A 23,442-nucleotide genomic window follows, 5' to 3' on the forward strand; every position below is an offset into this window, starting at 1 on the left:
AAAGCAGTTGGTTTCATAACCTGTGTAACATAACTATGAAGATGGGGCATAGCAGATGCATTAAAAGTATATTTATCAGAGAGAAAAACCTGGCACATACAGTACCTAACTTTTCTTTTTTCTTTTTTTTTTTTGTATGGTATTCTAAAGTCATTTAGACTTCAACAGAATGCAAACAGGACAGATCAGAAAGTTGGTATGAGGTTATCCTGTGGTCTGAACTCTGTAAATGCAGAAGTTGAAATGCAGAAGCTCATGCATGGCACAGCAGTGGGCTTTCTGAGGCTGGCTCAGGGAAAACTGGCGATGCTGGATGCAATCGATGGAGCCTGTAGCTGATCACAGAGGCTTCGAGTGAGCTGCTTCAGGAGGGTGTTCTCGCTATTTTAGAGGATTTCGCTTATCTACTTGAATGGGCGTTTCTTCTACAGAAGGGAAGGGGGTTTGGTCTGTGCGTGTAGACTGTGTTTGTTATTTCTAGGACCAGCTATTCTGCTGCAGTAGTAACATTGTACTTGTAGCTGCTCTGTTTGACTGGCTGTTACCTGGAAGTATGTAGTACACGACGTTTCCGCTTTGTGTCCTAATTATTTGGAACGCTGCTTATGGATTAGTGTAACTCGGGGACTGATTTAGCAGCTGCTAGCAGGCGACAACCTGGCACTCTGAAGAAAAAAAAATGCCGTCTTCGGAGGAAGGTTTATCCGGAGCTGACGTGGTTACTGTAAAACATGAGCTTAAAAACGGTAAGTGGGTGTTTGTAAGACATTGTGGTAGTTCTCTTGCCACTACTTGGCAGTTTTAGCGGCGTTGTGAGCTAACAGCTTGCCCGCCATCTGACCTGTCACAAGCCGCGCGCGGACACCGTGCACATGCATGCATGCTGTTAATAACACTGTAATACACACTCACATTACAGTACACTCCGCTTTAGCCGAGTTTCTGTTCAATGAGCTTTGTGGCTCTCGGAGAATAACCGCCAGTGCCGTCAGTGTTGTAAATGTAATAGCAATATTCGGGCCTCTCAGAGAAGAGTGAATAAAGTAAAGGCGCTGTAGTTGTCAGTCAGAGGCAGTTTGCGGTGTTAGCCACAGATACCCTGAGCTGTGAGGAAATGAGAAGCTATAGTTAGCTAAGCTAGCTGGTCCTCTCTAGTGTGCAGGCTCGCTAATGTAGGTCACCTAGTTTCATAGCAGGTTTTCAGTTGAATTTTGGCCCCAAATAAAGTACAATTTATTAAAATAACTGAAAAATGTCCACACAGGCCCTGCTTTATTCCAGGTGTTGCTGTCATAACCTAGTCCAAAATGACTGACTCTTCAGGAAAATGAGTAAAAAAAACCCAAAAAACATGGAGGTTCTGTTTAGAGTTTTTCTTAAAAAAAAAAAAATCTTAAAATTTTCTTAAATAGTACTTTTTTCCCCTGTAATACACCGGATTCAAACTTATAGACACTCTGTAATTATTTTATACATCTTAACTAAAAGCACTCTCTTCCTGTAAAGCTTGGAGACACTTGCTGAGGATCTGAGCGATCCTCCATCCAGAACATTTCAATCTACAGAGTGTCCCAAAAGCCTCCATACACAGGGGACTGTGTACACCAGCACCACGTCGGTTGTGCCTTCGTCAGTGGATGCTCGTGGACGTCCACTTCTCGGTTGGTCCGCAGCACTTCCAGGCTTTTTGAATTTGTTAATAAGTTTGGTAACAGTGTCGTGTGTGACATGCTTGCGGTGTTTCCTGTTAAAGTCCATCACAAGCTTGTGACAGCTTCCCGATCCAGCCATGAGAATGATTTCAATACGTTCTTCTTTTGTCAAAGGCATTCTTAAAGGCTATCTGGAAAAAAAATATATCGTATAAACTAAGTATGAAAAATTTTGGAAGACATTTTGCTAAAAAGTGTTCATTTCCCCTATGTATGGAGACTTTGCACTCGTGGGTTTGTACTGTTAGTTGTCAGTTCAAATTCGTAGACTGAAATGGCAAAACCTAAATCATTTCCATGTTGATTTGGATCCATAAGACCTATCCTCAGCCAAGTTTTAACCTCCTGGAAGAGACAACCAGGTTATGTTTTAAAAATTCTTGGCAGCTAACAGAATTAATGATGAGAATCATTCTTCACAATAACTCCTGGACCACTATTTGCAAAATAGCCCCAAAGCTTTAATGGTCGTCTATGATATTTTACAGTGTATATCAGGAGTTTTCCTGTATGCAGCCCTCACTTAAAAAAAAAACAAAAAACTAAATGTACTAATGGGGTTCTTGGCCAAATGGTTTTGATTTTTCGTCTCATCTGAGCATAATACAAAGTTCTACCCATAGTTCTAATGACCCTGCTGCATTTTGCAGCTTGCTCTCAGGGCTTTTTTGTACAGCAGCTTGTTTGTGGAGGAGTCATCTAATACTTGATTCTGAAAGTAATACTTGGTTGTGCACTTTGTTCTTCATTGCATTCTCAGTGTCTTTGCAGGGCAGTTTGTTAATGCGTCTAATTCCTAATAATTTTCAGTTGTTTCAGACTTTTCAAAACTATTTTACTGTGACTGTAATTGTGCTGAAATTTACTTCAAAGGTATTTGCATTTATAGCACTACTAACACACATACATTTTAAACACAGATACATTTTAGGGGTTACAATTTTTCTACCTGTTTTTTATACGAGAAAATACAGTTTTGTATGGATCGTGTTGTATGTTCAGTTTATACAACGGATAGTTTTGGTCCACTAATCTTATTAGACAAACTGTGTTCCAAGAGTGAGGATATTTAGTATAACAGCGCTGGTACATTTCACTGTTTATATCACTCCTCTTGTCAGTGTTTGCTACAAAAAATTCTAATTCTAGCAATAGTTCATTACTATATTTAACTATGGGCTGTCAGTCAGTCTTTGCATTGCATGTCAGCAGGCAATGCTCTATCCTGCTGTGGTTTCTTTGGGATCTATTTTTGTTGACGGAGCAAAAATAAATGTAAGGTACTCAATATTAATTTCTTGTTCGTAGAACTAACTGTTGTACACTCAAGCAGTATCACACTTGCAGTCGTGCTGTTGTACTGAAAATCAGCCAGCTGTGAATAACTGCTGCACTCGGCCTGTGGCCTCGTGCCTACGGCCAAATCTCAGTCGTGCTGATATTCAGTATAACAACGATATTGCTTAATTATACAACTGTTAGTTCCGGTCCACTACTGCTGGTACTTTTCACTGTGTGTATCACTCCGCTCTTCTGTGTTCTCCACTTCCTAGTTCGAGTAGCATTAGCGGCATCATCAGCGGACATGGCAAATGATACTTTCCAGGAATATAACTTTTGACTTCAGATGTGAAAGCTAGTCAGGTGAAGATGAAAAGGAAGAATTTTACCAGAAGCACCTTTAACGGGAATGTACAAATCAATGTGAGCTAGATAGCCAGATAGCTGACGTGCTATAAAGTGTTTGTAGCTTCTTAAAAATAAGCAGAACATTTGGCCATATCGTGTCTGAAAAAGTGAGGCTGGTGAGGGAAAGACTGTTTATAGCTGTTATAAAGTACGTGATAACAGGAAATAACTTGTTTCATGGACATTCCATGAAATTAAATGTAATTTTAAATCAATAAAAAAAAAATATGATATGTTCTTAAAAAGATGTTTTTAAATGTGAAATTGCTGTGGTATAAGAGAAATGAAAAACATTGGGACAATGTTGTTATTGGAAAATGATCAACTCTGGGTGGTAACGGCATCACATCACCCTGCTGTTGATTATTTTTATATAACAGCACACTCTCATATGTTTTATTCCTTATTTAGTCAAGACTGACATTTTGCAACGGAAGAACTGAAGCCTCATTAATCAAGAAAAAAATCAGCCAGCCTTGCAGTTCTATCATTGTTCTGGTTTATGTTTGGTTTAGTTTAAATTTCCTCTTAATATCGGTTTCTCTGATAGTCTTACCCAAGTACACTTCTGTAAACTGTAGTTTTTGGTGCTGCAATTTATTTATCTAGTCATGACCTTTATTTTAGTAGCATAGTTCACGCTTCACATTCAGGCATTTTTAGAAATCCACAGAGCTCTTCATCTCATGCAGACAGTTAAAAAATACAGGAACGTTTAGTGTGTTGTTAAATGCACATACACTCCTGCGTTCCGGCTGTTAATGCAGTGACGCTGAGCATTATGACTGTCACTAATGCATAGAGTGAAAGGGATGAGAGATTAAGTGCCTTATGTGGTTAATGCAGTATGCAGCATTCTGGTCTGTGAACGATCACTGTGTGTGTGTGTGTGAGAGCGAGAGAGAGTGAGAGAGAGAGAGACAGCAGGAATGTGTTTACCTCAGTGGGCATGCTCATCACAGCCACATAAATGAATATGTCAATCATACAGCCCTAACCTCCACAGCAACATTCAGACATCTCTGAACAATGCTCGCATTAACATGTATACCCTGTGCACTGAATGTTCACATGTTAGTCGTAGTAATGTGCATTGCTTTTCGGCATTTGGCTCAAGATCAGGTGCAACAGTGCGGCCCTTTCACATATTCTCCAGCAGTTCTGCTGATATTTCTTTTCAATAGAGAAGTGGCTTCATTACAGCTAGTCAGTCATTTATTATAAATCAACTTTATCATAACATGCTAATGAAAGACATCAGTGATTACGAAAATGCCTGTGTGACATAGACACATTTTGTGTGTGTTATCTGTGTTTATACGACAGCGCTGCTCAATTCTCAAATCTGATTGGTCAGAAGGGGTTGATTAATTTTCTATAACAGCACGGCTCTGACAATATTGCCAGCTGTAATTCAAATGATTTATATTAATGCACTGGTTCTAATGCCTTATCGTTTATTTAGTAACACCTCATTCACATGGGCTTATATGGAGGCTGATCTACACAATCTAATGCTAATAATAAACACAAATTTAAACAAAGGTGTTTTTTAACAAAAGAAAACATAATCATGAAGAAGTCTGTGAGGAGACATCTTTTTAACATTTATCTCCAGTCTCCAGTGTCAGAGTTTTGTAACAGTCAGTAAGTTTTCTGTCATGGGAGAGTCTTTAGGACAGAGGACTTTGGACTTTCCAGTTTCTGACGAATATGACAAGCTGCGTTTATTTGTTTTATTAACTTTAAAAGAGAGAAAAAAGAGGCTGGTAAGAAAAGGACTGTTTATACGGTAGCTGCTATAATGTAAACGATTAGAGGATGTTCCACACCATTAAGTGCAGCTATATATGGTTAAAAATAACAACATGTTCTTTAATAAATTAAAAATTGTAATTGTTGGCAAATTGCTGTGGTATAAGAGGTACTTTGGGTTGTGCTGTTATAGGAAAATAATCCACTCCAGGATGGTAACCTTCCTCCCAAATTGTTTTATTGTTTACTTAAATCACTTCAACCACTTTTCATTTTAATTGTAGCTAACTATGAGTAAAAGATGTCATGAAACTGGGGTTAAAATATCAGGCTTGTAATTTAATTTAAGGGTGTATCGCTGTGGTGTAAGAGGAGTAAAAGACTTCTGGACATACTGTTATAGGAAAAGTATCAAATTCAGGGTGGCCCGCATCACACCACCTCGTTGTGGATTATTTTCCTATAACAGCATGCCCTATTGTGTTTCAGTCCTTACTATTTAATCACAGATTTCATCTTTTATTTTCTAGAACAAGTATCTGGTCTAATTACCTTGGTCTTTGCACTTGTCCAAAATGCACCAAATGTAAATGTGAGTTTTTTCAAATTGTAAGATGATATAGAATCAGGCTCTTGTTTGTTCCTCTCTCCAGCAAACCTGACGGGTCACGTGGAACGTGTAGGCATTGAGAATTTTGAGCTGCTGAAGGTTCTGGGTACAGGAGGTGAGTACCAGTGGACCTGCTTCTATGCTTCTGTTCCCTGTCCTCCACTTCAGTCCACTCAGATCTCGTTCTTTATGACCAGCATATGGAAAAGTGTTCTTGGTGCGCAAAGTGAGCGGACACGACTCAGGCAAGCTGTACGCCATGAAGGTGCTGAAAAAAGCCACCATTGTGCAGAAGGCGAAGACAGCTGAGCACACGCGTACTGAGAGGCAGGTGCTGGAGCATATCAGACAGTCTCCATTCCTTGTTACCCTGCACTATGCCTTCCAGACAGACACCAAGCTTCACCTCATTTTAGGTATGTGTCTTCCTTTTTTTCAATATGCACGAATAATCCATGCTGGGGTAACTTTATAAGAGTAAAATTCGTTGCACATGTAGGCAACAAAAAGGCCTGAGAACTGAAGTACATTCTGTTTTCATCCGCTTATTTACAATGATGTTGTGAACCATATTAGAGAGATCATTTCTCAAGTTACAGCAGAGCTTACGCAGCCATCTGCAAGCAGCAGTGAGTTTAGGTTGATGCCAGGCTCTGATTGCAGACTATGTGAATGGGGGAGAGCTCTTCACACACTTGGTGCAAAGGGTCCATTTCAAAGAGCAAGAGGTCGCGTTGTACAGCGGAGAGATCGTACTGGCACTGGAACACTTGCATCAGGTAAGGAGCATGGCATACTGATGTTCTGTGCATGATTCATCGGTATCACTCAGGACAAAATTCTTGTTTTTCCGTGACCTTCCATTAAAATGCTCTGACTTTTGCTTGCCGCTAAATGTTTGACTATGCCACCATGCGCTCTCTGCCAAGAGAAATGTATCATATAATGTATTTTATCTCCCTCTTCCCCCACACCTAGCTCTAATCGATTAAGCCCTGAGCATTTTTCACCCAGAAATATGTCAAAATACAGAAAAAAAGTTTGTGTTATATGTTGTCTTTAATTGGGAATACTGTGAAAATCTCTTATAAGGGTTTTACTTCACTTCAGACCTTCTCCTTTCCCCAGTCATTATACATCACATCTGCTCCATTTTTGCTGTTGCAGAGAATCCAGGACAGCCAATTTAATGGACACAAATATAGCCCAAATGTTCTCAAAGGCATTGTTTACAGAAAGCGGAAGAGCACTATTTTTGCTTTGTGTTGATTCTCTGCGCGCAGCTGCAATTTCTGATGGAGAAAAATATTGCCCAGGGCACATTTTGGCCCGATCCTACAAAAAACAGACTGAGTATCATAGCACACGTACTGACAGCTTGTCACCCAGTTGCATGTTAAAACCCTTAAAGCTTTATACAGGCTGCTGTTCTGAAGCTTAGATCTTATTTATAAAAACAGGATTTCATGAATGCAAAACAAAGAGAAATCTTGCTAATTGTTTTCAACAGTGTCTTTCTCTTCACAAAAATCAGCATGTCTGTTTCCTTTTTTAGCTAGGGATTGTCTACAGAGACTTAAAACTGGAGAACATTCTTCTGGACTCAATTGGTCACATTGTCCTGACAGACTTTGGACTTAGTAAAGAATTTGATGAGGTGAGGCCAGTCATATACTATACATTTCAGTACTGCCACGAATTAATCTTAGCTGTAGATTGTAGGCTAGAATCAGTATTTTAGAATCAGTATTTTGTAATTTTGTATGAGAATTCACTCATACAAAATTACAATAATTATAGTAATTATTGTTAAAAAATTTAAAAATTACAGTAATTTTGCTATGAGATTTCCTAGAGGGTGAGCTTAAATGTAGAAGTTGAGAGACAGATTATAGAATGTTACATTTACAGTACATTGATATAAAACAGCATTGTAAAACACAGAGGAAATCCTACATTGTGTGTGTTAAAACAGTCAAGTATGAGCCAGACATCCAGTCTCTTAACAGAGACTTGCAAAAAAACAGCATTTTTCTCTCCTAATAGATCATTACTTTCCAGAGACCACCCAGCTCTGTATATGCAGGCCCTAGCATGCTTTACTCTTGTCAAATATGTTTTGTTGACACATAGCTGAACCATGCATACCAGTTACAATATACAATGTTTAGCTTCAATGTGATTTATCTTTTTCATGTGTTATTGTTGTGGATTTTTGTGCCAGTGAAAGCTGGGCCGCATATAAACTGAGCAGCATGTGTATAAAGCTCTTTCTCTTGCTTATTGTTGCTCCTCTCCTTGCCTTATAGGTAGAGAGGGCTTACTCTGTGTGTGGCACAATTGAATACATGGCCCCTGAGATTGTAGAAGGTGGAGTATCTGGACATGACAAGGTACTGTCCATTGGACTGCTCTTTACTTTATTTCTTGTCTGATAATAGAGTTAATGTATTACTTAGCTATACAGTAGATACCTTACCTGCAGGCAGTGGACTGGTGGAGTCTGGGGGTGCTGATGTATGAGCTCATGACTGGTGGCTCTCCTTTCACTGTGGATGGTGATGAGAACTCCCACTCTGATATAGCTAAGTAAATACACGTTACTTTTTTTCATGTGAGTCATTAATATCAGTGCTGTTCTGTTACGTATAACTGCTTAGAACTGACCGTTAGTTAGAATGGAACATGATTTCACGTTGCATTCAAAACATCGGTGCTGCTTAGATCGTTGGGTGAAAGAGAGTTTGTTTCCTCTGAAACTGGCGATGTTGAGATAAATAGGAAACCTCAGTGTGATAATGTGGTTTGATATTTTCCTTACTTCCTAACTAAATCTGAAGGGGGGAGTTTTTTGCACACTCTGCAGTTTTATATACAGACAGGATTTCTTTCACTGTCTTTGATGGGGACGTATAGTGTAACAAAACACACATGGTTTAGAATCTTTTGGTTCTGATATTTTGCACCACAGTAGATTTTGTGGACTTACGTATAGCTCCTATTGTTTGAGTGTTTATTGTATGAGATATCTCCACTGATGATGTGGTGAATAAAGGGAAAATTATGGTCTAAAATATCAAACATAACCGGTAGAAGCCTATTATGTACTATAATGTAGGTCTGAAAGCATTAAGGACCGTTTTTACTCCTTCCTCAAACATGCTGACTTTTTACCTGACTACATTTTGGGATTAGAAAGTATACTGTGGTGATCTCCTCTAATATTTCACTGGCTTCTTGCATCTACAGTATGCTAGCTTTACATGAGAGTACATATATTTCTAGACCTTGGGACTTTTATCTGTTTTTTGTCTCTCCTTCTCTCATCACAGGAGAATTCTGAAGAAGGATCCACCATACCCCAAGGACATGGGGCCCCTGGCCAAAGACATCATTCAACGACTCCTTATTAAAGACCCAAAGAAAAGGCTAGGCTCTGGGCCCTCAGGGGCCCAGAATGTAAAGAGTCAACCATTTTACCAGGCAAGAAAATCAATTCTATTAGAAATATTAATGTAGAAATTCTTGACTCAAGGTAAAGCATTGTTACAGCTCCCTTTGAGGTACAAGTACACAGTAACTGAACAGAAACTCTTGTGTCTCATTCAGAAAATAAACTGGGAGGATCTAGCTGCCAAGAAGGTCCCAGCTCCCTTTAAGCCAGTCATCCGGGATGAACTAGACGTGAGTAACTTTGCGGAAGAGTTCACAGAGATGGATCCTACTTACTCCCCTGCTGCACTGCCTCAGAACTGCGACCGCATTTTCCAGGTGACGGTCAGAAAGCCTGATTTCTAAGGAACACAAAAATGTACAGTTTTTTCATTGAAAGTAGATCTATGCCTTCTGTGCTTTATATTTTATAATTAGGTTTTAATTCAGAATGCTAAACACATTTATAGACACAAATCTGAACTGATTTTTAGACAAGAAAGAACATGAGGTTAGTTTCTGTCGTGGTGAAGTTGACCCTCTGTTTGCCTTTGGGTGAAAGTAAAGAGCGATATTTGACATTCTATAATGATTGTGTAAATAATGTAAGCCTGGCTGGCTGTGTTGGTATTGAAATGAGCAGAAGGGCTGTTTAGAGACATGTAATTATGCTGATGTGGAGATGGATTTAAGTATCAGATGTGAATGACTATTTTTGATGCGACTTGAACCATAATGTTGCCTATAACATGATGCCAGCTGATGTCGGCGCCATTGAATGAAATCGTATCTATGATTGCCTTCTGGATGCTCCACTCTGCAGGATCAATAGCTCCATTAACGACACTGTCATGCAATGAAAGGTTGGCGTCTGCTAGAATAACCATGCCTGCCTCAATTACTCCTTCAACCTTTGATTACTAACTTCAGCTTGGCTTTTTTTTTAAACGCTCCTCTTTCATGTACTGTGGAATTCTGGTCCTTCGTAATTTGCTGGCGTTGCTACGATTGCGTCTGCAGTGATAACTTTAAACTCGCGTGTCTCGTCTCAGCCCTCAGCCCGCTCCCCCGCCTCTCAAACCCTTCACAAAACCAAATTAAGTTGCATTAGAGGGCCGTGATGCGATTTGAAAAGCAGAGCAATCAAACAGCTCGGCTTGGCAATTAAGAGCATTTCGTCTATTCATCCCTCCATCCTTCCGTCCATCCATCCACTTCTCCACCCAGTGTCGCACCCACAGCTGCAAGCTCAGTGTGTGAGGGGGCCACTGCTGACTGAGTCTTTTATGCAGGCTAAACACCATACATGATGCACTTACTGCAGATGGACAACAAATGTGACTTTCTAACTCAAGCTGCTCGACACTGGGGAAGAGAAAAGCAAGAGGACTGTTTTTTTTTTTCCCCAGGCACACGTTTTTCAAAGCTTGTAGTTATTTGGCATCTGGAATGAATCTGTCAGTGACAGTCATAACAGGTAACATTTTTAAAAAGGGGGGCCCTTTCTGTATGTTGTCACTTGATTCACAGGCAAGTTGCTTCTATGTTTATATGTTTTCATACTGTAATAATAGCGTACATACAATTGTTGACAAGTTAAACACTTGTAAGAACACTTTTTGGCCTCTAGGTATTTGCAGACATGGTAATTATGGTTACAGCAGTGCTTCTTGGAATGCTACATTTGCCTCAGTCTGTTTAGACGTTTGCTCACTCTCGGCTTCGCGTATATGTGAACATGTTCTGCCTGGTACAGGGATACTCCTTCATAGCTCCCTCCATCCTGTTCAAGAGGAATGTGGTGATGGATGACCCAGTTCAGCTGTGTGGTGAAGTGGAGAGGCCAGGACCTGCTGCAGTTGCACGCAGTGCCATGATGAAGGTAATAGAGCACCGGCTCTTTTGTTGGTGTCGTATTACGGGCTATGAAATATTAAGAGTTTGGAAATATCATGTGCTTTGTGTGAATAGGCCTACTGTATTTTGTGTTGTGAATCATTCAGGACTCCCCTTTCTATATGAACTATGAGATGGACCTGAAGGAGACAGCACTAGGGGAGGGAAGCTTCTCAATCTGCAGGCAGTGCACACACAAGAAGAGTGGGCAGAAATATGCAGTAAAGATTGTCAGTAAAAGGTATTTCCATACAGAGTTTATAATATTAGCGGTATAATATAAGATCTTGTGGAAAGCCTTCCCAGAAGAGTGGAGGTTATTATAACAGCAAAGGGGTGACTAAATTTGGAATTGGATGTTCAAAAAGCAGAAACATTTGGTCATACAGCGAGTGTGTGTGTATACACGTATATATGTATATATGTACGATAAGTAAGGAATAAAACATGACAGTGTGTGCTGTTATAAGAGCATGTTCAACAACAAGATGGTGTGATACCCAGATACCACCACAAAGTTACCACCTCAGTTGTTAGAGCATGTCTCAAAGAGTTTATTGATAAAATGATAAAATATTTATATTAATTAAAAATTACGTCATTACTTAATGATGTGGAATGTGCCCAAAACTATTTAGTTCCTGCATCACTTACATTATAAGTTATGCATAGTCTCATTCTTTCAGAAAAAAAAAGAAAACTCAGCTAGTCATGTTACTGAGAAGCCAACAAGCACAAAGTCCTCTGTCATTAGCTGTTACTATAGAAACAATAACATTTTAGATTGAGAACATTAATGTAAAGCCTTGCAGCTGGCACTATTGTCAGAGCCGTGCTGTTAGAGAAGATTAAAGGACACCTTCTGACCAATCAGATTTGAGATTTCAACAATGTTGTAATTTAAATAAGTGTAATGGATGTAACACGAATCATTTCACATCACAGATCTTGACTTTGAATAATGAATTATTCTTAATTTAGCATGCTTCATGGGACATTTTTTATTATTACACGACGTACATATTCTTTAGCTTTCAAATATTCTAGGATTTATGAAACTGTCATGATATATCCCATCTCTAACAGTCCCACAGGATTAATTTCTGGTTGTAGCACTCTTGTGAATGTGAATACAAGGCTTGATTTTTATACTATGTCTAAGTTTAAATGCAGTAATAAAATGAGCATTTATGTTCTAAATGTGTGTATTTCTTCTCTGTGAAGAATGGAGGCACAGACGCAGAAAGAGATAGCTGCACTCAAACTATGTGATGGACACCCCAATGTAGTCAAGCTTCATGAGATTTACCATGATCAGGTAGGCCACTGTATGTGTGTGTTTGTACAAGGGAGATAAAGACACAGAAAGGCTGAAGGGCTGTGGAGCCGCTCTAGGCATGCTACAGCCTTATTCAGTCAGGGGAAGTGGAGCACAGCAAATGTATTTGAATGCCCATTGCCCTACATTCAATGCAAAACCTCCTAGCTACATTAGCTTCTAGTTTCTATTTCTCTTGCTTTTGTAAAATGTATTATCTCTTTACATAATACTTTTGCCTTTTTCTATGCAATGCTTTGTGTTAACTTGGAGTAAGTTGAAGACTATTAAGTATACCATTTTCAATGGCATATCCCATTCCCAAAAAAAAAAAAAAAATTGGTTCTGCTGTACACTTACTTCGATGATTACTCTTGTAATCACCAGTTCGTGTATATTAGTGTATGTTTCTTATTCCTTTCGTGTTATCCAGTGTGGTTCTCAAGATGAAAAACAAACTATGGTGCTGATATGTATTGCCTTTGTTCCTTTTTTTTGCCTGGGCTAAAGAATATTTGCCTGCTGCTTTTCATCTCTTCTCACACACACTCACGTCTGTGTGCAGCTGCATACGTATCTGGTTCTAGAGCTGCTGCGTGGTGGAGAGCTCCTGGAGCGGATCCGGAGGAAGCAATACTTCAGTGAAACAGAGGCAAGCCGCATCATGCGGAGGCTGGTGTCCGCTGTGAGCCACATGCACGACGTAGGTGTGGTGCATCGAGACCTTAAACCAGAGGTACAGCTGACCTTTTACTGCCACGCCACTTAACACTCAGCTCCACCGTTTGCCCTGGCACGTCTTTTGGGATTGAGAGAACGTGTTTGACAACTCCCCACATAATGGGTACTGCTCAGAGGAACTGAGCATAGATCTCTTGGCATTAGGCTCTTTATGACATTTTATTGGCCCATTGTAGCTTAAAGCTTTTGCTAAATGCCTTTGTGGGATTGCTGAAAAAAGGGTGTGTATCAAAAGAGTGAGGTATACAAAGCAGAATCATCCATACTGAACATCTACCCAGAGCACATTGCTCTCCAATATATACTGTGTAGTTAGACTAATTTACTCTAAACACCGTAGGCCAGTTTCTAATGTTCAAATAAATTTTCTGTGTAGACAAAAACTCTCCTTTATGGTTATTGTTAATGACTGTGGTATTGGATTTTAATCTCTCTGATTTCTTCTTAGAACCTGCTATTCACTGATGAAAGTGAGAACTCAGAAATAAAAATAATCGACTTTGGCTTTGCTCGGCTCAAGCCTCATGACAACCAGCTTCTGAAGACACCTTGCTTCACCCTACAGTACGCCGCCCCTGAGATCCTCAAATACGGCGGTTACGATGAGTCTTGTGACCTCTGGAGTCTGGGAGTCATACTGGTAAAAGCATGCCATTGGTTTTCCATTCGAAACAGCAGTGCATATGATATTTGTACCCAATTTTGTTCCCAAACGGAACATAGTCCAAAAATGGAAAAACTTAAAAATTATGCTTAAAAATGTAAACTTATGTTAACTTATTTATTGATTGGTTTATTTAATTTCAGTGTATCAGTTTAATATTAATTGTGTTGAAATGATTTATACAGGAATTATTTAAGAAATAACACGACAGACCTCCAGCATGCTTTATAGTTAGATTTAATGTTGTGGAATTTCCGAGAGACATGTTAGTTCCTGTTCTCACCTACTGTACGTTACATCGGCAGTAAATACAGCCGTTCTCTTATCAACTTCTCTATCCCTCTCTCTCTCCCACACATTGCACACACACACACACACAGTGAAAACAGAAAGCGTAACCGCAACTGAACTTGCTTACAACCGAGTCTCTCCTAACAAGAAAACTTCACCACAACAATGATTATAAGAATTGCTTTGTTAAACAGCAACACGTTTTTAAATCAGTTTATTATTAGTCTTAGATTATTGCCGAGTGTCTGGCATACAAGTCTCTATGTCTGGACTATTACTAAACAATACTGTATTATAATGAGCACATTAATATGAGCCTGTCGTTCATTATAGCCAGCCACTACCTGTGCTCTTATACAAAAATAACGTACTCAGATTCGAGCATTCAACCGCACTGTGGTATAAAAGCATATAAAACACACTTGATGAGAATGATAATTATAATTATTATTGGCATTTAAAGCACATAAGAGAAAAGAAGTTGAGGCCAGAATCTTACAACTATTTAGCCAGCTGGTAGCATCAATACATACAGCATACTTGTGTTATCTAAATCAGAAAATATAGAAAATATAGCAAGAAGTAGCTGTGAGACTACATGACAGGATGAAAATATAGAAAATATAGCAAGAAGTAGTTTTTATGAGACTACATGACAGGATGGTATTGCACACAGAGCAGGGGTTCTCATTTTGCTGTAAAAAAAATTCCACAGATCCCCACAATACTGATTTATTTTATGAAATATTTGAAATTCAAGCTCATTATTCAAATGTGTGCAATAAGATTCTGGATATTTATCAGAGCCGTAGAGCTGTTTATATTTCCACTGACAGAACACCAAATTGATATTATCTATGTGCCTTCTTGTTTTTCAGTCATTAAGATTAAACCTATTTCATTCAAGTGACCAGCCAAACAGGCCAATAAGTAGAAGAATGCAGTAATAACTTTTTTTGATAATGGTGGGTTATGATTTCTACATCTGTAAATAAAATTTAAAAAATCACAGATTCCCTGGTTATGCTTCATGGACCCAGCTTTGGTCTACCACTGAGGTAGAGCATCACTGTTTCTCAGTTCTTTGAGTGAGAAAGATGTTTGTCGAAGTAGGAAGTCTCAGTTTGTCAATGTTTCCTTCCGTCATCACGCTACTGAGTAAATTTGTGGGAAAGAATGTTGGTTTGTTTTACTTCCTGGTTCACTGCTGTCTGTATGTTTTTTGTGGTTTGATTCGCCATCTTTGCTTGCGATGTATATCAGTTTACACCTAGTTTTGTATGTGTATATTAAAAGGCATAGTACACTAGCTGGGAATATGGATATTAGCTATATATAAAATACTTCATGTTACTGTCAGAAAAGCAGAAGGACCATAATGTAGGTTTCTGTGCATGTACATGGAGAAAACAGATACTGAATATGGCCTGAAAATACAGATACTTAAAATGGTCTTGGTTTTGATGGAAATTGTAGATGCTGCCCATGGATTGAAATATTAGTCCCGAATTCGACTGCCTTTCACCAAGCACAAGATAGAAAGGATGCTAAGAGTGAGAAAGAGCTGTCCCTGTGTCTCTCTCTCTCTCTTTCTCTCTCTCTTTTTTCTTTGTTTCTCTATGTGTGCATGTTTATGTGAGAGTTAGTCCTTACTCTAGTCACCTGAGGGGGGTGAGCAGGGTAGTGCAGTGGGTAGCACTTGATGACATGCTCTCAGACAGGCTGTAAGAGGCCCTGCAGCGCTGAGTGTTAGAGTGAGAGATAAAGTGCATACACAGTTGTATATCTGAGTCTTTTTCTCTTTGAGCAGAAGCATGACAAAAGGAGGCCAAATAAAGAGGAAGTGAAACCTTTTTTTTAAGCTGGTGTATATAAGATCTTGAAATTTTGCTCTCTCTGGTAGAAAACTATTGCAGCCTACTCACGGAAGAACATTTTGTAATCTGAGCTGTGCTGCATCATTCCCCATCATGTGGATTAATCACATGGCAAGTAATACATGTTCAATGAGAATTCAATACTGTATTTCAAACAACATACGGCACACAACGTAGTAGGCCTGAATAGTGAGGACAACAAAATCTGTACCAACATACCATTTAGCAGGGTAGCTCACTGAAATATAAGTTCTGGTTGAAGGAATAAGGGTTGCTCTGCAGTGCAAATGTTGCATATGGTATTTACAGTTAGGCCTCTAACTGTAGCTAGCTAAAATACAGCATAGAGAACAAAACACACATACCGATGGACATATAATCATTTTCCTCTACTGAAAATATCGGAGTCGCACACTGTCTCCCTCTCACACCCCAGTTGCCAGTTCTCACCCCTCACCATGTAGTCAGACTTCTTTCATGTCTAAAGTTGGCATATGATGGATGTGTACAAACTTCCCATTAGTGCTGACCTGACACCCCTGACAATTTTCCTATGCACTGTTGGTTTAAATAATGTTGGCTTGTAAACAGGCTTAGCACTCTTTCATCAGAATCATACTCATTTTCTTGGAACACTTTTTCTGATTATTTTCATCTGATATAATAGCATCTAAACAGTTATGCTTTTAACCTAGATCCAAATCTAGATCTGTAATAGTGTTAGAGCAGTGGACTTTATGTGATCAGCAGGCTGAATGTACAGTGTGTCTAAATCCCTTGCTCCATGCTTTGTTGTGTTGCAGTACACCATGCTATCTGGCCAGGTACCCTTTCAGTGTCAGGAGAAGAGCTTAACACACACGAGTGCAGAGGAGATCATGAAGAAGATCAAACAAGGAGACTTCTCTTTCCAGGGCGAGGCTTGGAGGAACGTGTCCCAGGAGGCCAAGGAGCTCATTCAGGGTGAGAGTGATGTACTGCTGAACTGATGAATGTACCAGTGATGAATGAAGGTGATGTATGTTTTTAATAAGTAGATACTATATGCATGTGTGTTTTTGTGTGTGTTTGCCTGCGGGATCTGAATAGAGCTCCTGACAGTAGACCCTAACAAGAGGATAAAGATGTGTGAGCTGCGTTATAACACATGGCTGCAGGACGACAGCCAGCTCTCGTCCAACCCCCTCATGACGCCTGACATTCTGGGCCTGTCTACTGCCTCTGTAAACACCTGTGTTAAAGCCACCTTCAATGTGAGTGAAACAGATGGAGGGAAGAGGGTTATGATTAGGGAGAACAAAGCGTAGACTAGCTGAAATTGTAGATGTCCAGCAGTGTTGTCTGATTCTTTTCTAAATATTTTTTCATTAAAAAAACGGTTTAAATTTAATTCTCAGTGTTATTCTATCCCATATCTCTTTATTGTCAGGCTGTTTTAGCGAAGGCTGTTTCAAGTAATTCTGTAATTTTGCTTAGTGGCAACAATTTAATGACAAATTAACAGTTTAAGTTGTAGGCTGAGTGGTAAAAACTCAGCAGCCAATTGAATGAAGCTTTGTTTCATATTCAAATACATTCAGAGATAGAACACGTATTAGCTAGTTGCTTTCTTAAGAAAAGAAAGTCACATGGAGGCAATAATATATTTTTATCACAACTTTGATGTTTCAAATTATTTTCTATTTACTCAGATTAGTTTTTATTTACCCACAGTTTTAACTGTCATGCAGAAATATGTGTAGGACTAATCAGCAATGACATACAGTATAATATGTTGGCATTATAGAATCTACTTAATATACCATACGCCCCTTTAAACTGTTCTAAAAATCAATAAAAATGATTTTTGTTGTATTATAATTTCATCTGACTTTGTTGAAGTCTGCACTAAAATTGAAGTATTACAGCACTTGGATTTGGGTGGATGCACTCACCACCATTCCTGCAGGCTAACATACTCTATTATGCTCAGTAGCACAGTATGAACGATGAACTGCACACATTGTTTTCAGACTGTAATAGAAAATAAGCAACATAATCCTTGTTTCTGCATCAGCCCAAAAAATCAGGTAGGGGGTTACATAATGTCAACTACTTTTCCCCATCACTAATGTGAAGTAGCACTATGTTTTCTCCTAGGCCTTCAACAAGTGTAAGCGGGAGGGTTTCCGACTGCAGACGGTGGATAAGGCTCCTTTAGCCAAGCGCAGGAAGATGAAAAAGACCAGCACAAGCACGGAGACACGCAGCAGCTCCAGTGAGAGCACACACTCGTCCTCGTCTTCCTCCCAATCTCAGGAGAAGACTCCTCTTCAGCTGTCTGTCAGCACCCCCCTCGCACTGGGCCCTGATGACGACGAGCCCTCCCAGAGTGAGCCACAGCCTGCTTTCAGCTTCTCAGAGTGAGCTGTGTCTCGTCCTCTCTGTCTGTGCTCCTCTACATTAGCCGGGTCTCCCTTTATCACAGATGCAGCGCATGCAAGCAGGAGCGCCAGAGCTGAAATCACCCGAGACCTTCACTAGCAATAGATCTGTGGAGTAGGGTAGTACAACGTGGGGGTGTTTGAGGAAAAAGGCCTGATCCCTTTATGATCCACTGATTTCTGGTCCAGACTTAATCCCACACTCCTGATCCAAGCTGAGTGTTGCTCAGAGAAGCATGACATCCTGCACTACATGGAACGAATGCTCCAGTAACTGTGCTGTCTCACCGCTTTAGGCCAAACAAAAAAAAATGGAAGAAAGGGATATTTTCTTTATTCTAAAAAAGTTTATATGTTAAATTATTCTTATGGCCCTATGGTCAAGTCTGTTATCTTTGGTGGATGTCCTTGTAAATTGAGTTGTGAAGTGTGTTGTCGCTGACTACATCGGGTCAGAAGTATGCGATGCCGGACTTGTGTTTGATTTTGTGCGGGCTTCTTCCGATCTGAGTTTCATGGTCAAGTAGCAGAGATTTGTTTGCATGTATTCAGACAAATCTTTTTTTTTTTTTAAAGTTGTCAAGGAAGATTATATAACAGAGTGCTCCGGATTTATTATTACAAGTAAATTATAAGTAAATGGGTTATTTTGGGAGTAAAATGGACTATTTTATATGTGAACGTAAAAAAATCCTAACACACAGTGCTAAGAAAATGCAGTCAAACAAACAGTTTCCCTAATACCAGTAGTGGTGCATTCCTGAGAGAGTTGGATTTAGTGATAGATTTTATTCTGAAAGTTTTTAACTGATAGCCAGGATAAAGCAGGTGTTTACATAAAAAGTACTATGCGTCACATGTTTAACTAAACATGCTCCTGCATCTCTATGAATATGTTGTTCATGCCCTAATATCTAAGTAATGACAAATTAGCAGAGTAGATTTCTAAGTAGTAAGCAGAAGAAAAGGTAGCAGCAGGGAGTGTATGTGTCAAGGTTAGGCCCAGTTGCCTCATAATATTATGTCTTTGTACAGATGGTTGAACATTTTTCTGTACTTTCTGTGCTAGATGCTAAGTGGTAAATTAACCAAGTATGGCGTTTCCTGTTATAATAGATTTCATTGTTGAAGGCACATCAGCATGCCATGAGCTTAAAGGACTCCTTATAAAATGGTTGATATAATAGCATTCTCTGTTCTACTGTTGGAAGCACCACAAAGGCTTTCAACTGATAAGGCATTAGACTCAACGTTGCAGTTGACCTGCTATGCAAAATAGCCGCATTTCTTTGTTTAGCATGACTTCTGTGTATAGCCCTTTTCTGATAGGGACCATTATGCATTATGAACAAGTGAGCAAAAAAAAAAAAAAAAAAAAAGAAAACATCATGCCTCATAAGACCTCTTTAAAGCCAACTAGCCTGTGTATTAACAGTCTCCTTCAGTAGGAGCTCACGTATCCTATACCTCTTTACCTTTACATTGAAACAAGTGGTGACTTCCACGAACTGAAACACTGAGGGCTTGTATAGAGTGTACAGTAGACACACACAAACATGCATGCAGATACACTGGTGCTCCTGATTCTGCCTACGTGACAGAGCAACAGATGAGCAATAAGAGTGTCCTGAGCTCAGCTCACTTTCCAGTATCAAAGGCCTGCACGTGGCTTTTTCCATCTCCACTTTGTGCCAAACCCCCGCAGCTCCCTCATTCCTGCTCTGCTCTTTTTGTTTTGGTATATTAATAGAACAGGAAAGAGAGTGTGTGTGTCCTACATTGAACTCCGCTCGGGGGGGTGTGGAGGCCTTATTAGTTGCTTTACTGTAGTGCTGTTTGTCCTTTGGGAGATTAAGCAGCCCAGCTCAGAGTCCTGGTACAAGGGCAGTGAGACAGGTGCATTGGAACACACAGAGACGAAAAATGGGGTCAGCGCCTTACAGCATTAGGAAGAGGCTGAGAATTTGGCTTTGATGAATATGCGCCAGAGCTATTCAGACTCAGAGGCAAGACCTATGCTTCTTATTCGGGCAGATAGGTCAGCACTCTGTTCTATCGTTCCATTGATCTCTAAAGCACTTGTGTTTTGCGACAGCCAATGCCAGCAGCAGATTTTCAGAGTTCTAAAGAGCTCTCTGGTCTGGCTGGCTGGGTGAGGGTTTCATGTATATTCTAGAGAGTATCTTTTACCATTTTCTGAGGTAGAGAGAACACATATTGTAACAGCGTGCTCTTGAAAAGAGCCCATTCCTTTGATCTGAGCACTCCTTCATCACAAGTTATTGTTGGCCTACTTTAATGCTCTCAGGAGCTGGTTAATTGTGTGGCCCTTTTTCCTGCTATCGTAGCAGAGGGTCCAGTGTGAGTACATATCTCTCTGTGCCGCCAGTGGTCAGGCTGTCGGCTCACTCTTTCATCTGCTCGCGGAGGTGGAGCAATTCTCCATGATCATTTGAGCTTCGACATATCCCTTATGAATGCTGTCTCGCACAACGTAGGCCATGTAACCTGATTTTGAGAGGAAGGTGGCTAAAGAACACCTGTTTTGTGTTTCTACTGTTTAATAATTGGGTGGTTGTTTTGTAATGTTGCGTTCAGTAGAAGAATGTTGTTGTGTTGTGGAAGTCAGATTTATGGTCATATTGTATGAATTGTCATTTTTAGAACTGGCTAGGGAGCAGGAACTTACCTCTCATAGTCCTTAACAGGACATATAAGTTTTACCTTGGAAGATCATGCAGTATCTTCCCTTTTGTCCAACTGAGCAACATTTTTAAGCAAGAATTCTGACTGGTGAAAAAGAAATGTGACAAGGAGGAACTTTTAACATTAACATTACCATTACCAACACCAGCACACTGTGGTATGGCAGGCAGTCTCTGACCCCTGGAGCTTAACTTTTGCATCTTGAAAAAAATCATCACCTCTCTCTAGTATTGGAAAATACTGTTGCTCTAGATGGGTGAGTATCACTCGTCAATATGAAAGTAAAAAATATTCATAGATTTTCACTGTATGTCTTTTATCCATTGATTTGTTTTTTTTGTTGTTGTCAAAGCTTTGATCTGTAGCAGTGAAGCTCAAAGCAAATCCTCAGCTTCAGAAAACAACAAAAGCTTTAAATTTCTTTGTACCTTTCAAAACTATTGTTTACCATCAGTGAAGCAAAATACGCACACACATATATATATATATATATATATATATATATATATATATATATATATATATATATATATAGTCAGAATAGAAATGTGCTTCCCTCTGGTGGAAATGTCCAGCATTCAGTGCTGGGTCATGCTGTTGTTTTATATGGACTCATGTTGCAGTTGCGATGATGGCTCAGCATATCAGTAATGAATAACTGGCATGAAACTTTCATACTGTTCAGATCACTGTGACCTCAGTTCAGGTTGTAAACCAAAGGGGTACTTCATACACCCTCACATTCTACCTACATATATACATATATACAGTATCTATACTACATGCATTCTTGGTCAATTGCAAATAGCATATCTAATTTGTTAACATGAATTCATTGACAGTTCTTTAGCCATGAGACATATTTTTTTACTTTATTTTTCAGCGCTACACCAGATGTAACATTAAATAAAGCATCAATAGAGTCTTGGATGCAAAGAAAAAAATCATTCAGAGGTATCTGATGCTGTTTAACAGCCAATTGTGCAATCAAAGACTGCCACCGAGGGGCAGTATCTACATACATTTCAGTCTAAAGCATCCCTTGAGGGGGACCTTCTTGTCCTAGCTGTTCTGCCAGTGCTCACAGAGCAGCACCAGTGGTTTGATCACGCTGCACAGAACAAAACAAAAGCTCTTTACTTGAAAAATAAATTTGATAATGTAATATTAATGAAAAATTAAAAATGAATTGTAGTTATCTAGCTGGGCTGGATATATAAATATTATTCTCTTAACTTATTAAATTGGGTTGTTGTAGTGTTATATGATTGATTAAAAAAGAAACACACACAACGAGATTATATTTATGGTCTTCATGGTGTATATATTTTGTAAAAGCCAAGCCATATTCCTTTATCTGTCCTGTAGTTTCCTCTTAAAAAAAAACAAACAAACAAAAAAAAAACAACAACAACAATGTTTTCCCAGTATGAGGTTATAAAATTAACTTTAAAAATTAAGGATCAGAGCAAAATATTTTGTGTTTTAGGAAACTAGGGATACAAATTTGATTGTTTTGCATGACTGTTCAAGATTCTGAGTTGAATCAACTCCAGTTCTCCAAAGTGAGAATGCACTCTGTTTGTTCTCTAGTCTCTCTATTAATAGTTTTGTGGTTTAAGGTATATGTCTATGTATGGAAAAGAGTACTTAAGGGCTCTTGTTAAAATTTCTAATGAATGTTATAATTATGATAGATTTGTCAAATGTAATAAAATGTCTACATTTTCAAGGGCTTACTCTGCTTATTCTTTCATTCCGTATTCACTCGAGATTCTGACTTTTAACAACCTTATAACAACCTTATCTTATTTGCTTTTAACTAATCTTTGCATGTAACTGAACTATTTTCTTGAGAAAACTAATTTTGTGCTAAAACTTTGCAGAGGTTTATATGTTTTGTTATTCAGTCTGTGTATATTGTATTTATTAAGATAGGCTCTCAAACCATGAGTTATGTGAATTAATTAGTTGGAAAAAAGCAAGATAAAAGAATTTAAAATATATTTTAAATTTTATGTTTTTCTCTAGTTCTTAATTTCCCAACCCCAATTATGTGTAACATTGATTGCAGTAATTGTACCATCTTCATTAATGATGATGGCATTCATCCTTTTTTTTTTTTTTTTTTGGAAGAAATTTACTTTCAGTAAAGCAAAATACTGGACGTTATAGTGTTCGCCTTGCCATATCATATTAAACATTAAAAAAAATCACAATCGATAGGACACAAATTATATATTTGCTTGGTTTTAGAAAGTAATGTGTGTTGGATGAGAGTGGATGGAAAATATACAGCATTTTTCAGAGACAACATAATAAACGTGT

General features: G+C 38.9%; 1 protein-coding gene across 1 annotated transcript; it reads left to right on the plus strand.

The window, feature by feature from the left end:
• Positions 1-269: 269 nt before the first annotated feature.
• Positions 270-22,846, plus strand: rps6ka5 (ribosomal protein S6 kinase, polypeptide 5). The gene is made up of 17 exons (XM_026933903.3): positions 270-746; positions 5,810-5,881; positions 5,964-6,182; positions 6,430-6,545; positions 7,322-7,423; positions 8,076-8,159; positions 8,252-8,355; positions 9,099-9,249; positions 9,376-9,537; positions 10,955-11,080; positions 11,202-11,335; positions 12,319-12,412; positions 12,978-13,148; positions 13,602-13,793; positions 16,789-16,948; positions 17,075-17,238; positions 18,125-22,846. Exons 1-17 carry the CDS (start codon positions 680-682, stop codon positions 18,389-18,391), a joined length of 2,385 nt encoding a protein of 794 aa, XP_026789704.1. The 5' UTR covers positions 270-679; the 3' UTR covers positions 18,392-22,846.
• The last annotated feature ends 596 nt before the right edge of the window (positions 22,847-23,442 follow it).

This window comes from Pangasianodon hypophthalmus, chromosome 10, assembly GCF_027358585.1.
Source record: "Pangasianodon hypophthalmus isolate fPanHyp1 chromosome 10, fPanHyp1.pri, whole genome shotgun sequence".
In the NCBI taxonomy this organism is placed as follows: Eukaryota; Metazoa; Chordata; class Actinopteri; order Siluriformes; family Pangasiidae; genus Pangasianodon; species Pangasianodon hypophthalmus.

Coding starts and splice junctions, on each gene's coding strand:
- rps6ka5 (XM_026933903.3), top strand. CDS start 680: ATGCCGTCTTCGGAGGAAGGTTTATCCGGAGCTGACGTGGTTACTGTA. Junction 9,250..9,375: donor AGAGTCAACCATTTTACCAG/GCAAGAAAATCA, acceptor TGTCTCATTCAG/AAAATAAACTGGGAGGATCT. Junction 11,081..11,201: donor CACGCAGTGCCATGATGAAG/GTAATAGAGCAC, acceptor TGAATCATTCAG/GACTCCCCTTTCTATATGAA.